This window comes from Penaeus vannamei, chromosome 1, assembly GCF_042767895.1.
Source record: "Penaeus vannamei isolate JL-2024 chromosome 1, ASM4276789v1, whole genome shotgun sequence".
Classification (NCBI taxonomy): domain Eukaryota; kingdom Metazoa; phylum Arthropoda; class Malacostraca; order Decapoda; family Penaeidae; genus Penaeus; species Penaeus vannamei.
In genome coordinates, this window is record NC_091549.1 from 9,944,983 (window position 1) to 9,959,806 (window position 14,824).

The 14,824-nt window shown below is 52.5% G+C and overlaps 1 protein-coding gene across 1 annotated transcript in view; it reads left to right on the forward strand.

Annotated features, from left to right (window-relative positions):
• LOC138862645 (AT-rich interactive domain-containing protein 1B-like) overlaps positions 1 to 14,251 on the forward strand; it is a 92,523-nt gene extending 78,272 nt beyond the window's left edge. The window contains exons 4-5 of the mRNA XM_070125178.1: positions 1 to 553; positions 14,136 to 14,251. The exon at positions 1 to 553 is cut by the window's left edge and continues 245 nt beyond it. Coding sequence (XP_069981279.1) covers positions 1 to 553; positions 14,136 to 14,251 — 669 coding nt within the window. The remainder of the gene's footprint in view (positions 554 to 14,135) is intronic.
• Positions 14,252 to 14,824: the final 573 nt, after the last annotated feature.

Here is a 14,824-nt window from a genome sequence, read left to right on the forward strand (position 1 = left end):
AGGCTCCAGCACTCGCAGAGCCAGCCGCACCTGCACCGCCACCCCCTGCAGCAGGCGCCCTCCTCGCCCGGCTCCCTCCGCCAGCAGGGCCACCTCCACCGCCTGCAGGACCTGCAGCTGCAGCCCCAGCAGTCGCTGCCGGCCAAGCAGACGTCGCGGCTGCACCCGTACGGCTCGTCGCTCAAGCGCATTAAGCAGGGCAAGCAGGGGCGCCTCCAGGTGCGCCACCACCACGACGAGGACGACGGCGACGGCGACGGCGAGGCCGCGGCCGCCCGTCTCGTCCACAGCTCGAGCGGCAGCAGCAGCAGCCTCAACAGCCGCGTGAGCGTCGCCAGCAGCAAGAGCGGCGGCGGCGGCGGCGGCGGCGGCGTCGGTGTCGGTGCGAGCGGCGGAGGAGGCGCAAGTGGCGGCGCCATGAGCGGGTCGGGCACGTCGGGGGCGGCCGCCTCCTACAGCACCCTGCGGCGCGGCCTCAAGGTCACCACGTCCAAGATCATGAGCGCCACGTCCACCGTCAGGAGGCAGCCCTCGTCGCCCGCGGCTTCGGCAGGTGAGTGCCATCCACTGCCCGCTCCGGGGGCTCGTGGGAATCTCTTTATTTCTTTCCTTTTCTCTCCGTGTACTTTTCCTTGTCCTTTTCCCTCCCTACCACCCGATGCTCGTGTCATCTGTGGATTATAAAGTTTTGGATAAATTCGCATCCTTCTACCCATATCACTTTTCTCCTTTTCTGTTCCATCTCTCACCCTTCCCTCCTCCCGCAATTATTCTTTTCGTCCCTCCTTTCTACCCTTCCTGTGCTGCCTTCCTCCCACCCTTCCTTCCTTCCTTCCTTCCTCCTTTCCTTCCCTTCCTTCACTGCTTTACTTCCTTCTTCCTTCTTCATTCCTTCCTGCCCTCTCTCCTTCTTCCCTTCCTCGCTTTCTCCTTCCTCTCCCCTCCTTCCACTTCTCTCGCCTACCCTTCCCCTCCCCTCCCTTCCCTTCCTTTCCCCCTCCCTCCTCCCTTTCTTCTCTTCCCCCCATCCTCCTTCCCCTCCCCTCCCCTCCCTCCTTCCCCTCCCCATCCCATCCCCTCCCCTCCTCCCTCCCCCCTCCCTCCCTCCCTCCCTCCCTCCCCTCCCGCAGGCACGATTCACTTCCTCCGACGCGGCCTCTCGAAAGGTAAGTCCGTCGTTCAAAGGAGTCGGCTCTTATCTGCGCCATCGGGTCATATCAGCAACCCCGGAGCGAGAGGAGAGATTAATTGCTGTTGATTCTTGGCGTGGGGGGGGAGGGGTGTTGGTAGATGAGGGGGAGGTTGGGGGTTGGGGGGTGTTAGGTGGGGAGGAAGAGTATTTGGGGGTGTCGAGGAGGTGGAGAAGGAGAGGAAGAAAAAGAAAAGGAAGGAAAAGGAGAAGGAGAAGAAGAAGAAGAAGAAGAAGAAGAAGAAGAAGAAGAAGGGGGAGGAGGACAAATGGGGGTTAAGAATTGGGAGGGGGATTCTGTGTGCGTGCGTCCGTGTGCGTGTGCGCGTGTGCATGTGCGTGCATGTAAGCGTGTCCGTATGTGTCGCGAGGGCGAGAGGACGCCCAAAGCCCGTCGTACAGAGAGCTCTTTGTTTTGTCTTCCAAGAACACTGATCTGGGTGTGAAGGATTACGGGGGGGGGGAAGAACGGAGAGGAGGAGGAGGAGGAGAAGGAGACAGGGAAGACAGGGAAGGAGATGCAGGAGAGAGATGGAGAGGGAGGAGAGGGAGGGAGAGGGGGGGAGGGGGGGGAGGGAAGGGAGAGGGAGAGGGGAAAGGGGAGAGTGAGAGGGAGGGAGAGAGAGAGAGAGGGAGAGGGAGAGGGAGAGAGAGGGGGGGGGGTAGGAAACAAGGGAAGGATTAATCTGTTTTTTTGTATTTTTTCCATTCTCTTTTTCTTCTTTTTTTTCCTTTGGAGAGGGTTGTTGCGAAGTTAAAAGTGCGATTAACATGAAAAGCTGAAGAGTTAAGAAAGAGCAGTTTTTGTTATGTACATTTTTTCCTTCTTCTTTTTTCTCTCTTTTTTTCCTCCATGATCCTCATCTTCATCATTGTTTCCACTTCCATCTTTTGCCTCCCTTTCATGTCTTTAATGTAGACCTCTTTATATGTCGATTGCTATTTTTGATCACCGTTATCAATTGACATTTCCCTTTGTTCGTCTGTTCGCTCGTCAGCCCAAGCATTTGTCAGTTTATATATTTGTGTGTGTGTGTGTGTGTGTGTGTGTGTGTGTGTGTGTGTGTGTGTGTGTGTGTGTGTGTGTGTGTGTGTGTGTGTGTGTGTGTGTCTGTGTGTGTGTGTGTGTGTGTGTGTGTGTGTGTGTGTGTGTGTGTGTGTGTGTGTGTGTGAGAGAGAGAGAGAGAGAGAGAGAGAGAGAGAGAGAGAGAGAGAGAGAGACAGAGAGAGAGAGAGAGAGAGAAGAAGAATTGGAGGAGGGAGAAATAGAGAAGGCAGGGAATGAGAGTAGAAGGAAGGGAACATGGATGAGGAGAGAGAAGAGAAGAGAAGAAGAGAAGAAGATAAATTATATATATATATATATATATATATATATATATATATATATATATATATATAGATAGACAGACAGACAGAGAGAGAGAGAGAGAGAGAGAGAAAGAAAGAAAGAAAGAAAGAAAGAAAGAGAATTCCCGTCCCCTTACTCTATCCGGACCGCATTTCTGTGAACCGCTCCTGAAGATGATTATTTATCGCCTCTAACGACAGAAGACCCTTCTGTGCGGGTGATTGACGTAACGGAAAGAGAGACAGACAGACAGAGAGAGACGGATAAAGAAATACAGAGGCAGATAGAGAGAGAGAGGAGGGGGGAGAGGGAGGAGGGAGAGGGAGGGAGGAGGAGAGGGAGAGGGAGAGGGAGAGGGAGAGAGAGGGAGAGAGGGAGAGGGGGAGAGAGGGAGAGAGGGAGAGAGGGGAGAGGGAGAGGGAGAGGGAGAGGGAGAGGGAGAGGGAGAGGGAGAGGGAGAGGGAGAGGGAGGGAGGAGAGGGAGAGGGGAGAGAGGGAGAGGGAGAGGGAGAGGGAGAGAGGGAGAGGGGAGAGGGAGGAGAGAGGGAGAGAGGGAGAGAGGGAGAGAGGAGAGAGGAGAGAGGGAGAGAGGGAGAGAGGGAGAGAGAGAGAGAGAGAGAGAGAGAGAGAGAGAGAGAGAGAGAGAGAGAGAGAGAGAGAGAGAGAGAGAGAGAGAGAGAGAGAGGGAAAGAAAAAATGAGATACAGAAAAGACTGACAGAGAGAGAGACAGAGACAGAGAACGAGAGAGAGCGAGAGCGTCAAGACGCGAGCGCCGTCAGCCCCTCCGGCCCCGTCAGCAGCGTCAGCAGTATCGGCCCAGATCAGTGGCTTTTCGCGCGGGGCCGACGGGAGCGGGGGGGGGCGTGGGGGCGGCGGGGGTTTAGAAACGTCACTCGATACAGCGTTCGGGGGGGCGATGGTTAAGCCCCGGGAAGCTGTGGCTTTGGAGGGGTGAAGGGGGAGGGGGAGGGGGAAGAGGGAGGGGGAGTTTGGAGGTATGTGGGGGAGGGAAGGGGTGTAGGTGTGTGGCCGAAGGGGGTGCGGCGACGGGGTTGTGTGTGTGTGTGTGTGTGTGTGTGTGTGTGTGTGTGTGTGTGTGTGTGTGTGTGTGTGTGTGTGTGTGTGTGTGTGTGTGTGTGTGTGTGTGTGTGTGTGCTCGCGCGCGTGTGTAGGAAGGGTTGTTTACGTAGGTGTATGAGCACATATGATGACGACGAGGGAGGAGGTTGTATGTGTGGATGACTGGGTACGTATGCACATGTTTGGGTGCGGGAGAGGGAGGGGTATGTTTGTGTGCGTAGGCGTGTGAATGTTTCTGTCTACCTACCTGTCTACTTGCTGTCTCTCTGTCTTTCTGTCTTCGTCTGTCTGTCTCTCTTCATCTGCCTTCGTCTGTCTGTCTGTCTGTCTTCGTCTGTCTGTCTGTCTGTCTGTCTGTCTGTCTGTCTGCCTCAATCTTATCTCGTTCTGGCTCTTGTAAACCGAGTCGACACAAATGATAGAGCAAGACGAAGGAAAAAAGATAGAAAGAAGAGAGAGAGAGAGAGAGAGAGAGAGAGAGAGAGAGAGAGAGAGAGAGAGAGAGAGAGAGAGAGAGAGAGAGAGAGAGAGAGAGAGAAGAGAGAGAGAGAAGGAATAACATAGAAAGAAGAGACAGAGAAGGAAGAAGATAGAAAGAAGAAAGAGAGAGAAGGAAAAAATAGAAAGAAGAGAGAGAAGGAAAAAATAACTATCATGCAAATAAGGTCAAGAAATCAGCTTCTTTATTCGTCAGTTAAGATGATAATAAGATAACAGAGAACACAGTAAAATAACAAATGAGATGGTAAGGAATAAGATAATAAGCTAATAATATATGAGATAATATAAAAGATAAGAATGAGTAGGATAAAAGGAAAATTGGCTATTACTATTGTTGTTGTCGTGAAGTAACGCCGTAATAGGATTTTTTTTTCTTATTATTGACTACATTTTCGGATGATTCTTTTGTTAGTAATTCCTCAGTTGCTCTTCTTTATTGTAATTCTGTCTGCTAGTGTTACGCGAAGTGGGATGATATGGACGTATAAGGAAAAGAAGATAGAGCGAGAGGCTGACAGCCAGGCAGGCAGACACACAGACACAGACACACAGACACGCAGACAGACAGGTAGCGAGGCAGGCAGGCAGGCAGACAAACAGACAAACAGACAGATTCAGATGAAAACAATTGGACGCGAATATCGTCTCTACATACACGTGCGTGCGCTCTTCATTCCTAAACCAAATGAGTTACGAGAAGGTGCGTACGTGCGTGCGTGCGTGGCGGCATGCGAGGGGATCTGTGTGAGTGTCCTCAGACGCAGCTTGTGGACATGGGACGACACGACCATGCACACAAGTCACGCTTTATTGGTTAGCTTCTTTTTTTTTACTCTCTCTGTCTTTCTCCTTTCTCCTTGTTTATTTATTATTATTATCTCTCTCAATTCCCTCTCTCTCTGTCTTTCTCCTTTCTCTCTCTCTCTCTCTCTCTCTCTCTCTCTCTCTTTCTCTCTCTCTCTCTCTCTCTCTCTCTCTCTCTCTCTCTCTCTCTCTCTCTCTCTCTCTCTCTCTCTCTCTCTCTCTCTCTCTCTCTCTCTCTCTCTCTCTCTCTCTCTCTCTCTCTCTCTCTCTCTCTCTCTCTCTCTCTCTCTCTCTCTCTCTCTCTCTCTCTCTCTTTCTTTCTTTCTTTCTTTCTTTCTCTCACTCTCTCTCTCTCTCTCTCTCTCTCTCTCTCTCTCTCTCTCTCTCTCTCTCTCTCTCTCTCTCTCTCTCTCTCTCTCTCTCTCTCTCTCTCTCTCTCTCTCTCACCCCTCTTTCCTCCTCTCTCACCCCTCTTCCTCCCTCTCTCTCACCCCTCTTCCTCCCTCTCTCACCCCTCTTCCTCCCTCTCTCTCACCCCTCTTCCTCCCTCTCTCTCACCCCTCTTCCTCCCTCTCTCTCACCCCCCTCTTCCTCCCTCCTTCTCTTCCTCACTCTCCCTCCGCCTCTTTCCTTTCTTCCTTCTCTCCTCCTTCCCTCTCTAAATCCTCTCCCTCCCCTTCCCCTCCTCTTCCTCCTTCCCTCTCTAAATCCTCTCCCCTCCCTCTCTTCCCCCTCCTCCCCCCCCTTCTTCTCCTGCACGTGGCGGTGCAAGTCATTCTTGGGGATAAGCAAGGGATCTCGTTGTTACCATGGTACCCGAGGGAGCAACCGGGGGAGGAAGGGAGAGATGGGAAGGGAGGGAGTAGGGGGGTGAGGGAAGGAGGGAAGGGAAGAGAAGGGAAGGGAAGGAGGATGGATGGGCGGTGAGATGGAGGGAGGGAAGAGAAGGGAAAAGAAGGAAAGGGATTAGAAAGGAAGGAGGGAGGGAGGAGAGGGACGGAGAGGGGAAGAGAAGAGATAGATCGGGGAAGAATGGAAGAGGAGGTAGATAGAAAGAGTAGGAGAGAGAAAGATGAAGAGAGGACGGGAGGCAAGGAATGCATGGAGGAAAAAAGAAAGAAAGGAAGGAAGGGATAAGACCGAAAGATAAAGAGAAAGAGACAGACAAGCATGACGCGGTTTGCGAAGGAGACGAATGAAGGAAGAAGAGCAAGGGAAGAGCAAAATGAAGAGATGAGGAAGGGGTGAAAAAACAATGAGAGAGAGAGAGAGAGAGAGAGAGAGAGAGAGAGAGAGAGAGAGAGAGAGAGAGAGAGAGAGAGAGAGAGAGAGAGAGAGCGAGCGAGCTTGAGAGAGAGAAAGAAAGAAAGATTGTGAGAGAGAGAGAGAGGAGAAAGAGAGAGGGAAAGAGAAGAGAGAGAGAGAGAGGAAGAGAGAGAGAGAGATTGGAAGAAAGGCAGAAAGAAGGAATGAGGGGAGAAAGGGAGGGGCGAGAATGCACCCTGCTCTCCTCCTCTGCTGCCGGCGACAGACTGCGCCCCGACCTGATGTGCAGCTTCCTGTCCTCCTCCCCCCTCCCTTCTTCTCCCACCCTTTCTTCTTCCATTCTTCCCTCCCCTCCTCGCTCCTCCTCCTCCCTCCCTCCCCCTCCCCTGTCCTTCCTCTATTCCCACATTCCTTCTGCTTATCGCCCCCCCCCCCCTCTCTCTCTCTCTCTCTCTCTCTCTCTCTCTCTCTCTCTCTCTCTCTCTCTCTCTCTCTCTCTCTCTCTCTCTCTCTCTCTCTCTCTCTCTCTCTGTCTCTCTCTCTGTCTCTCTCTGTCTCTCTCTCTCTCTCTCTCTCTCTGTCTCTCTCTCTCTCTCTCTCTCTCTCTCTCTCTCTCTCTCTCTCTCTCTCTTTCTCTCTCTCTCTCTGTGTGTCTCTCTCTCTGTCTCTCCCTCCCTCTTTCTCTCGGTCCCTCCCTCCCTCCCTCCCTCTCTTTCTTACTTCTTCATGTTCCTCCTCAACCTCCTCCTCCCTTCTCCATCTCCCTCCCCGTCCTCCTTCTTCTCCTCCCCCTCCTTTTCCCTTCCCCTCCCCCTCCTTTTCCTTCCCTCCCTTCTCCCCTTTCCTCCTTCTTCTCCTCCCTCTCCTCCTCCTTCTTTCCTCCTCCCCACTGTTCCTCCCTCCTCCCTCCTCCTCCATCTCCACCATTCTTTCAAGCTTTTTTTCTCTTTATCTTTTTTTCTCTCTCTTTTTTATTTTATTATTTTTTTTTTTTTTTCTTTTTTTTTTTTTTTTTTCTTTTTTTTTGTCTCTGTGAAGATGAAACGGCATTTGATAAGAAAATTATCACTGATCGCTATTCTCGCTGATATTCTCTTTATTAGTCCAATGAGTAGTGCAATCATTAGTAGGCGTAGTCTTAATTAGGACCTGTTATTACCATTATTGGGATTAGCGTTGGCATTGTTTCATATTAACGTTATTATTATAATGGTGTGATAACAGTAATGATGATAACGTTGATATTGATGGTATTAATGATAATGATTGTTGTTTTTATAACTATTGTAATTGTTATGGTTATGGTTGTTATTATTGTTATTGTTGATGTCAAAATCATTGATTATTATCAATATTGCTGTTATTGTTTTTATTATTATTATCATTATTATTACTATTATTATTATTATTGTTATTATTGATATTATTATTATTGTTGTTAATATTTATTATTATTATAATTTATTATTATTGTTATTATTATAATTTATTATTATTGTTATTACTATTACTATTACTATTACTATTACTATTTCACCACCACTATTACTGTTATGTTATGATTCAGAATCTGAATTATTATTATTATTATTGTTATTATTATTATTATTATTATTATTATTATTTTATTATCATTTTTATTATTATTATTGTTTATATTTTTATCATTATCATAACTTATTGTTATTGTCATTACAAGGGGAAAGAGTAGTAGTAGTAGTAGTAGTAGTATTGTTATTGTTGTCATTGTTGTTATTAATTATTATTGTTGTTGTTGTCCCTGTTATTGATATTCGATTTATCACCGTCAGTATTGTTATCGCTGATAGTCGTTATAATTTCACGAGAGAGATATGAATAGAGGTAGAGAAAGAGAGACAGGCAGACGAAAAGAAGAGAAATGGAGAGTGAGAGTGAGAGTGAGAGTGAGAGTGAGAGTGAGAGTGAGAGTGAGAGTGAGAGTGAGAGTGAGAGTGAGAGTGAGAGAGTGGTGAGAGAGAGAGAGAGAGAGAGAGAGAGAGAGAGAGAGAGAGAGAGAGAGAGAGAGAGAGAGAGATTGAGAGAAAGGAAAAGAGAGCGATTGAGAGAAAGAGAGAGATATATAGATACAGATTGAGAGGGAGATCTAGAGAGAGAGAGAGAGAGAGAGAGAGAGAGAGAGAGAGAGAGAGAGAGAGAGAGAGAGAGAGAGAGAGAGAGAGAGAGAGAGAGAGAGAGAGAGAGCATGCATCATGATGACCTTGTTGCGGTGGTTTATGAGCAAGGCGTGACAGATAACGAGCAAGAGAATTGAGGCCATTAAATCCTCGGGCGGGGGGAGGGGGAGGCATGGGAAAGGGGGCGCGCAAAGGGGAGGGGGCAGGGGGATGATACGGTGGGGGGTCTTTAGGAGGGAAAGGGCGGTGAATGGTTTAGTCGGGAAGTGGACGAGGAGGAGGAGGAGGAGGAGGAGGAGGAGGAGGAGGAGGAGGAGGAGGAGGAGGAGAGGGGTGGAGGAGGACGAGGAGGAGGAGGAGGAGGAGGAGGAAAAGGAGGAGAAGCAGAAGCAGAAGGAAAAGAAAGAGTAGAAGAAGAAAGAGAAGGAGGATGAGGAAGGAGGAGTTGGTGGAGGAAGAGGAGAAGGAGGAGGGGGAGGGGAGAAGGAGGAATAGTAGTTTGAGGAGGAGAGGGAAGTGGGAGGTAGTGGAGGAGGAGGGGAGAGAAGGAGGAAGAGGATTAAGAAGAGGTGAAGGAGGAGGAAAAGATAAAGATGAAGAAAGGAGGAAGGGGATGATGGAGCACTAGGAAGAGGAAAAGCGAAGAATTAGAAAGGGGGAAGAAGAGAGAATGAAGAAGGGAGGAATACCAGAACACAGAGATGGAAATAGGCATAGACGAAAGAGCGGAGATCGAAGGCAATTTAGATATACAAATAATAATAATAATAATAAAGAAAAAAATGATAATAATAATAAAGAAAAAAGTCGTAGCAAAAGAGTTGACGACCACGGCATGACCTGAGGGCGTGTAAGTACCATGTAACACTCTGCGTATGTATTTGTTTATGGTTAGGATTCCAATGCCTGTGTATTTGTACGTGCGTGTGTATGAATGTGTGTTTAGTCGTATGTGGATGCGCTTACGGCGATGCTATTTTCTAAAGGGCAAGGGTTGGTGCGGTAGTAATAGTAGTTGTGTTAGTAGTAGGAGTTTGTACGTGTGTGTGTGGGGGGGGGGGTCGTGTGTGTGTGTGTGTGTGTGTGTGTGTGTGTGTGTGTGTGTGTGTGTGTGTGTCGTGTGTGTGTGTGTGTGTGTGTGTCGTGTGTGTGTGTGTCGTGTGTGTCGTGTGTGTCGTGTGTGTGTGTGTGTGTGTGTGGGTGTGGGTGTGGGTGTGTGTTTGGCTCGAGTGTGTGAATGAGTGAATATGTGTATGTGTGTGTATTTATGTGTGAGTGAGGGAGTGAATTTGTGTGTGTTTCTTTGTTTATGTACTTGGAAACGTCTGTATACAGGTTATATTTTCGTCCTGTGTGCGTATGTGTTTTCACTCCCCTGATCGGCCACCTCACCTTACGAAAGGAAACGAAAGCAGAGGCGGAGAGTGCACGCAGGCACAAGCACACGGACGCGAGCGTGCGTCCCAGAGGCCGCGGCGGAGGCCAGATTAAATGAAGGATTTTGCAACGAAACCGCGACAGCGACTAAGCTTATGCAAGACGGTGGGATCTCCAGCTTGCACTCGAGTTTTCAAACGCTCCGGCTTGTTGCTCTTCCTCGAGTCTTGGCGCCTCTCTTTCGTCGTTAGTTTGTGTGTGTGTGTGTGCGTGAGAGAGAGAGAGAGGGAGGGAGAGAGAGAGGGAGAGAGAGAGAGAGAGAGAGAGAGAGAGAGAGAGAGAGAGAGAGAGAGAGAGAGAGAGAGAGAGAGAGAGAGAGAGAGAGAGAGAGAGAGAGAGAGAGAGAGAGAGAGAGAGAGAGAGAGAGAGAGAGAGAGAGAGAGAGAGAGAGAGAGAGAGAGAGAGAGAGAGAGAGGATTGGGGTTCTACTTTTCTTCTCTCATTATCCGTCTTGCTTTCGTCTTTGTTTCTTTTCTCCTCTTCTTTACGACTATTGTGTGTATATATTTCTTGTGTTTTCCTCCCTTAATTCGTTCTCTGCTTCCTTCTTCTTCCAAGGTTTCTCCACTTTCTCCTTTATTTTCAACTTCTGCGCGAGGAACAGAGGAGCAGGGAGGAAAGGAGGAAGGAGGAAGGAGAAGGAAGAGGAGGAAGAACGAGAAGTAGGAGGAAAGTTTAAATTAAGAGGAGTAGGAGTAAAGAAAAAGGAGCAGGGGTGAAAGAGGAAGGACTGTGAGGAGAAACAAAAAGAAGAAGAAATGGTTACGGGGAGGAGGGAGATGGAAAAAAAGAAGGGGAAGAAGAGGAGGGAGAATAAGAGAAAGATGAGGAGAAGAAGGAGGAGAAGGAGGAGGAGCGCCGAAGTCCGCCGTTGCAGCTGGCGACATGACTCCGCGTGCGTGCGCTGATGGAACTGTTTTTGCTCGCCATTTCATCATTCGCCTCCCCTGCTCCCTCCTCCTTCCCCTTCCCCTGCCTCCTTCCTCCTTCCCCTTCCCCTGCCTCCTTCCTCCGTCCTCTGCCTCCTTCCCCATCCCGTCCTCCTTCCTCCTCCCCCTTCCCCTGCCTCCTTCTCCATCTCTTCCTACTTCCCCTTCCCTTCCTCCTTCTTCCTTCCCTTGCCTCCTTCATCCTTCTCCCTACTCCTTCCTCCTTCCCCCTTCCCCCCCACCCTTTCTCTTCCTCTCTCTGCCTTTCCCCTTTCAACTCCCCCCCCTTCCCCGTTGCTTCCCTCCCCCTCCCCTGTCCCCCCACTCTCGTCCATACATATACACCTTTACCTAGACCTACTTGCAGATGCCAACACATGCGTATGAGAGAGAGGAGAGTGGTGGGAGGGAGAGAGATAGAGAGAGAGAGAGAGAGAGAGAGAGAGAGAGAGAGAGAGAGAGAGAGAGAGAGAGAGAGAGAGAGAGAGAGAGAGAGAGAAAGAAAGAGAGAGAGAAAGAAGAGAGAGGGAGAGAGAGAGAGAGAGAGAGAGAGAGAGAGAGAGAGAGAGAGAGAGAGAGAGAGAGAGAGAGAGAGAGAGAGAGAGAGAGCGAGCGAGCGAGCGAGCGAGCGAGAGCAAGAGAGAGAGGGAGAGTAGAGCCAATATTCCCTCCATTCTCAATCGAGGTCGCCTTCGCTTCCCCGGTCGCCGTGATCGCTACCTGTCTGTGGATAACATTCATTTCGTGACTTTTATTCCGGAGTTGCTGTTGGGGTTGGATTGCTTTTGATTGCGGGGAATGATCTCGGAGGGAGGGAGGGAGGGAGAGAGTGGGAAGGAGGGGAGGAAGGAGGGGGAGAGAGGGAGGGAGGGGAGGAGGGAGGAGGGAGGGAGAGAGGGAGGGGGAGAGGGAGGGAAGGAGGGGGGGAGAGAGAGAGAGAAGGGGGAGGGAGGGAGAGAGAGGGAGGGAGGGAGGGAGGGAGAGAGGGAGGGAGGGAGGGAGGGAGGAGAGGAGGAAGGGATGGAGGGGAGAGGGAAAGGAGGGGAGAGAGGGTGGGAAGGAGGGAGAGAGAGAGAGAGAGAAGGGGAGGGAGGGAGAAAGAGGGAGGAAGGGATGGAGGGGAGGAGGGGAAGGAGAGAGAGACAGAGGGAAGGGGGGAGAGGGAAGGTGGGATGAAGAGGAGAAGGGAAGGAGGGAGAGAGGGAGGGATGGAGGGAGGGATGGAGGGTAGGAGGGATGAAGGGTGGAAGGAGGAAGGAGGGAGAGAGAGGGAGGGATGTAGGGTAGGAGGGAAAGGCGAGAGAGAGAGAAAGGGAAGGAGGGAGAGAGAGGGAGGGGGGAGAAAGGGAAGGAAGGAGAGAGAGGAGGAGGAAGGACCGGTAACACTTTTACATAACGCCACATAGACCCACCTCATACCCTTCGCCATACACACAGTGTCCCCTCCCCTCCCCCCAACCCACCCACCCACATGTTCATGAAGGCTCCAGCATGGCCTCCGACGCCAAGCCGAGAAAACAACGAAGGAAGGTCCTGTCCGCTCCTCGACCAGCTGACCGCATGACGTCACAGCTGTCCCGGGCGTGTACACACATCAGAGGGGGCGGTAGCGTAATCCCACACGGCTGCGGTTTTCCCTCGGTCTTGCGGGTGGTGGGGGTGGGGGTGGGGTGGGAGTGGAAGGGGGGAGAGGGTGGGGGTAGGTGGAGTGGGGCGGGGGAGTTAGAATTGGTGGTAGGATTCCTCTCTCATCTGCTCTCTCTCTCCCACCTGTCTCCCTCAGTCCCTCTCGTCCTCCCTCCCTCCCTCTCTCCCTCCTTCCCTTCTTCCCCTCTCATCTGCTCTCTCTGTCTCTCTCCCTCCCTCCCTCCCTCCCTCAGTCCCTCCCGTCCTCCTCCTCCCTCTCTCCCTCCTTCCCTTCTTCCCCTCTCATCTGCTCTCTCTGTCTCTCTCTCTCTCTCCCTCCCTCCCTCCCTCCCTCCCTCCTTCCCCTTTCATATCTCTCTCCCTCCCTCCCGTCCACCTTCCCTCCCTCCTTCCCCTTTCACCTGCTCTCCCTCCCGTCCACCTTCCCTCCCTCCCTGCCTCCTTCCCTCTTTCCCCTCTCATCTGCTCTCTCCTTCCCTCCTTCCCCTCTCATCTGCTCTCTCTCCCTCCTCTCTCTCCCTCAGTCCCTCTCCTCACGTTTTATGTCCCGACGAGAGATGATACAGTTAGCGCAACAAAGGCTCCAACGCGGAGGGAATCTGGGGGGGGGGGGCTCGCGAACCGTAATCTGCGAGGGAGCGCCAAAAGTCCAGATTGGCCTGCGAGTTAAGGGGAGGGGAGGGGATAAGGGGAAGGAGGGGAGAGAGGGGAGAGAGGGGAAAGAGGGGAAGGGAGATGAGGGGAGGGGGAAGAGGGGAGAGGGGAGGGGGGATGAGGGGAGGGAAGAGAAGAGGGGAGGGGAAGGAAGGGAAGAGAAGAGGAGAGAGGGGGAGTGAGAGGGGGGGAAAGGGAGAGGAGGGGAGAGGGGAAGGGAGGAGAGTAAGAAGGGAAAATGGAAGAGAAGAGGGAAGAGGGGAAGGGAGGGGAATGTGAGAGGGAAAAAGGGAAGAGAAGGGAGAAGGGAAGGGAGGGGAGTGAGAGGGGTAAAGGGAAAGGGAGGGAAGAGAAGATGGGAAGTGGAAATTAGGGAATGGAGAGGAGGAGAAGGGGACGGGGAAGGGAGGGAAGAGAAGAAACGAGAAATGAGGGGAGTGAGAGGGGGAAAGGGATGGAAGGAAGAAGAGAAATGAGAGGGGAAAGGGGGAAGGGAGGGAAGAGAAAGAGGGGAGAAGGGAACAGAAGAAAGGAGAGGAGTGAGAGGGAAGGGGATGGTGGGGTGAGAGCGAAAGAGGGGAAATAGGAGAAAGAAGAACCGAGACCGAACAACGGCAGACCATATAGCGAAAGTCACGGTGACCAATCATGACGTATTGATTCGTATGCCTGTCACGTGTCGGGGTTACGCTGTGCCATGGGTGGAGAGGGAGGGGGAAGGGGAAGAGGTTGGGGTTGGGGTTGGGGTGGATGGCCGGGGGGGGGTAATGGGAAGGATAGTGGGGAGGATATGGAGGAGGAGGGAGGGAGGTATGGAGGAGGAGGAGGAGGGGGTGGGATAGTGGGCAGGAGACTTTATGGAATCCGTTTAGTGTATGTCGCTAGAGGATGGGGGATGAGGAGGAGAAGGAGGAGGAAGAAGAAGAAGAAAAAGAAAAAGAAAAAGAAGTAAGAAGAAGAAGCAAATAAAAAAAAGTGGAAAGGAGGAGCAGGACAAGCAGGAGGATTCCCATCTGCCGTTTAGGTTCTGTAGAATAAGGATCGCCCCCCTTCTTCCCCCTACCCCCCTCCCCCAACACATCCCCCTATCTTCCCCTTTTGGGATGGACCCTTGCCAAGCCCCGGCCGGCTTCGGAGCGGCGGCGGCGGCGGGGAATCTGCGGCGGTGGCGAAGTAGCGGTGGCGGCGGCGGCGGTGGCGAAGTAGCGGTGGCGGCGGTGGCGGTGGCGAAGTAGCGGTGGCGGCGGTGGCGGTGGCGAAGTAGCGGTGGCGGCGGTGGCGGTGGCGAAGTAACGGTGGCGGCGGCGGCGGTGGCGAAGTAGCGGTGGCGGCGGCGGCGGTGGCGAAGTAGCGGTGGCGGCGGTGGCGGTGGCGAAGTAGCGGTGGCGGCGTCGGCGGTGGCGAAGTAGCGGTGGCAGCGGCGGCGGTGGCGAAGTAGCGGCGGCAGCGGCGGGGGTGGCGAAGTAGCGGTGGCGGCGGCGACGGCGGCGAAGTAGCGGTGGCGGCGGTGGCGGTGGCGAAGTAGCGGTGGCGGCGGTGGCGGTGGCGAAGTAGCGGTGGCGGCGGTGACGGTGGCGAAGTAGCGGTGGCGGCGGTGGCGGTGGCGAAGTAGCGGTGGCGGCGGTGGCGGTGGCGAAGTAGCGGTGGCGGTGGCGAAGTAGCGGTGGCAGCGGCGGCGGTGGCGAAGTAGCGGTGGCAGCGGCGGCGGTGGCGAAGTAGCGGTGGCGGTGGCGAAGTAGCGGTGGCAGCGGCGGCGGTGGCGAAGTAGCGGTGGCGGCGGTGGCGGTGGCGAAGTAGCGGTGGCAACG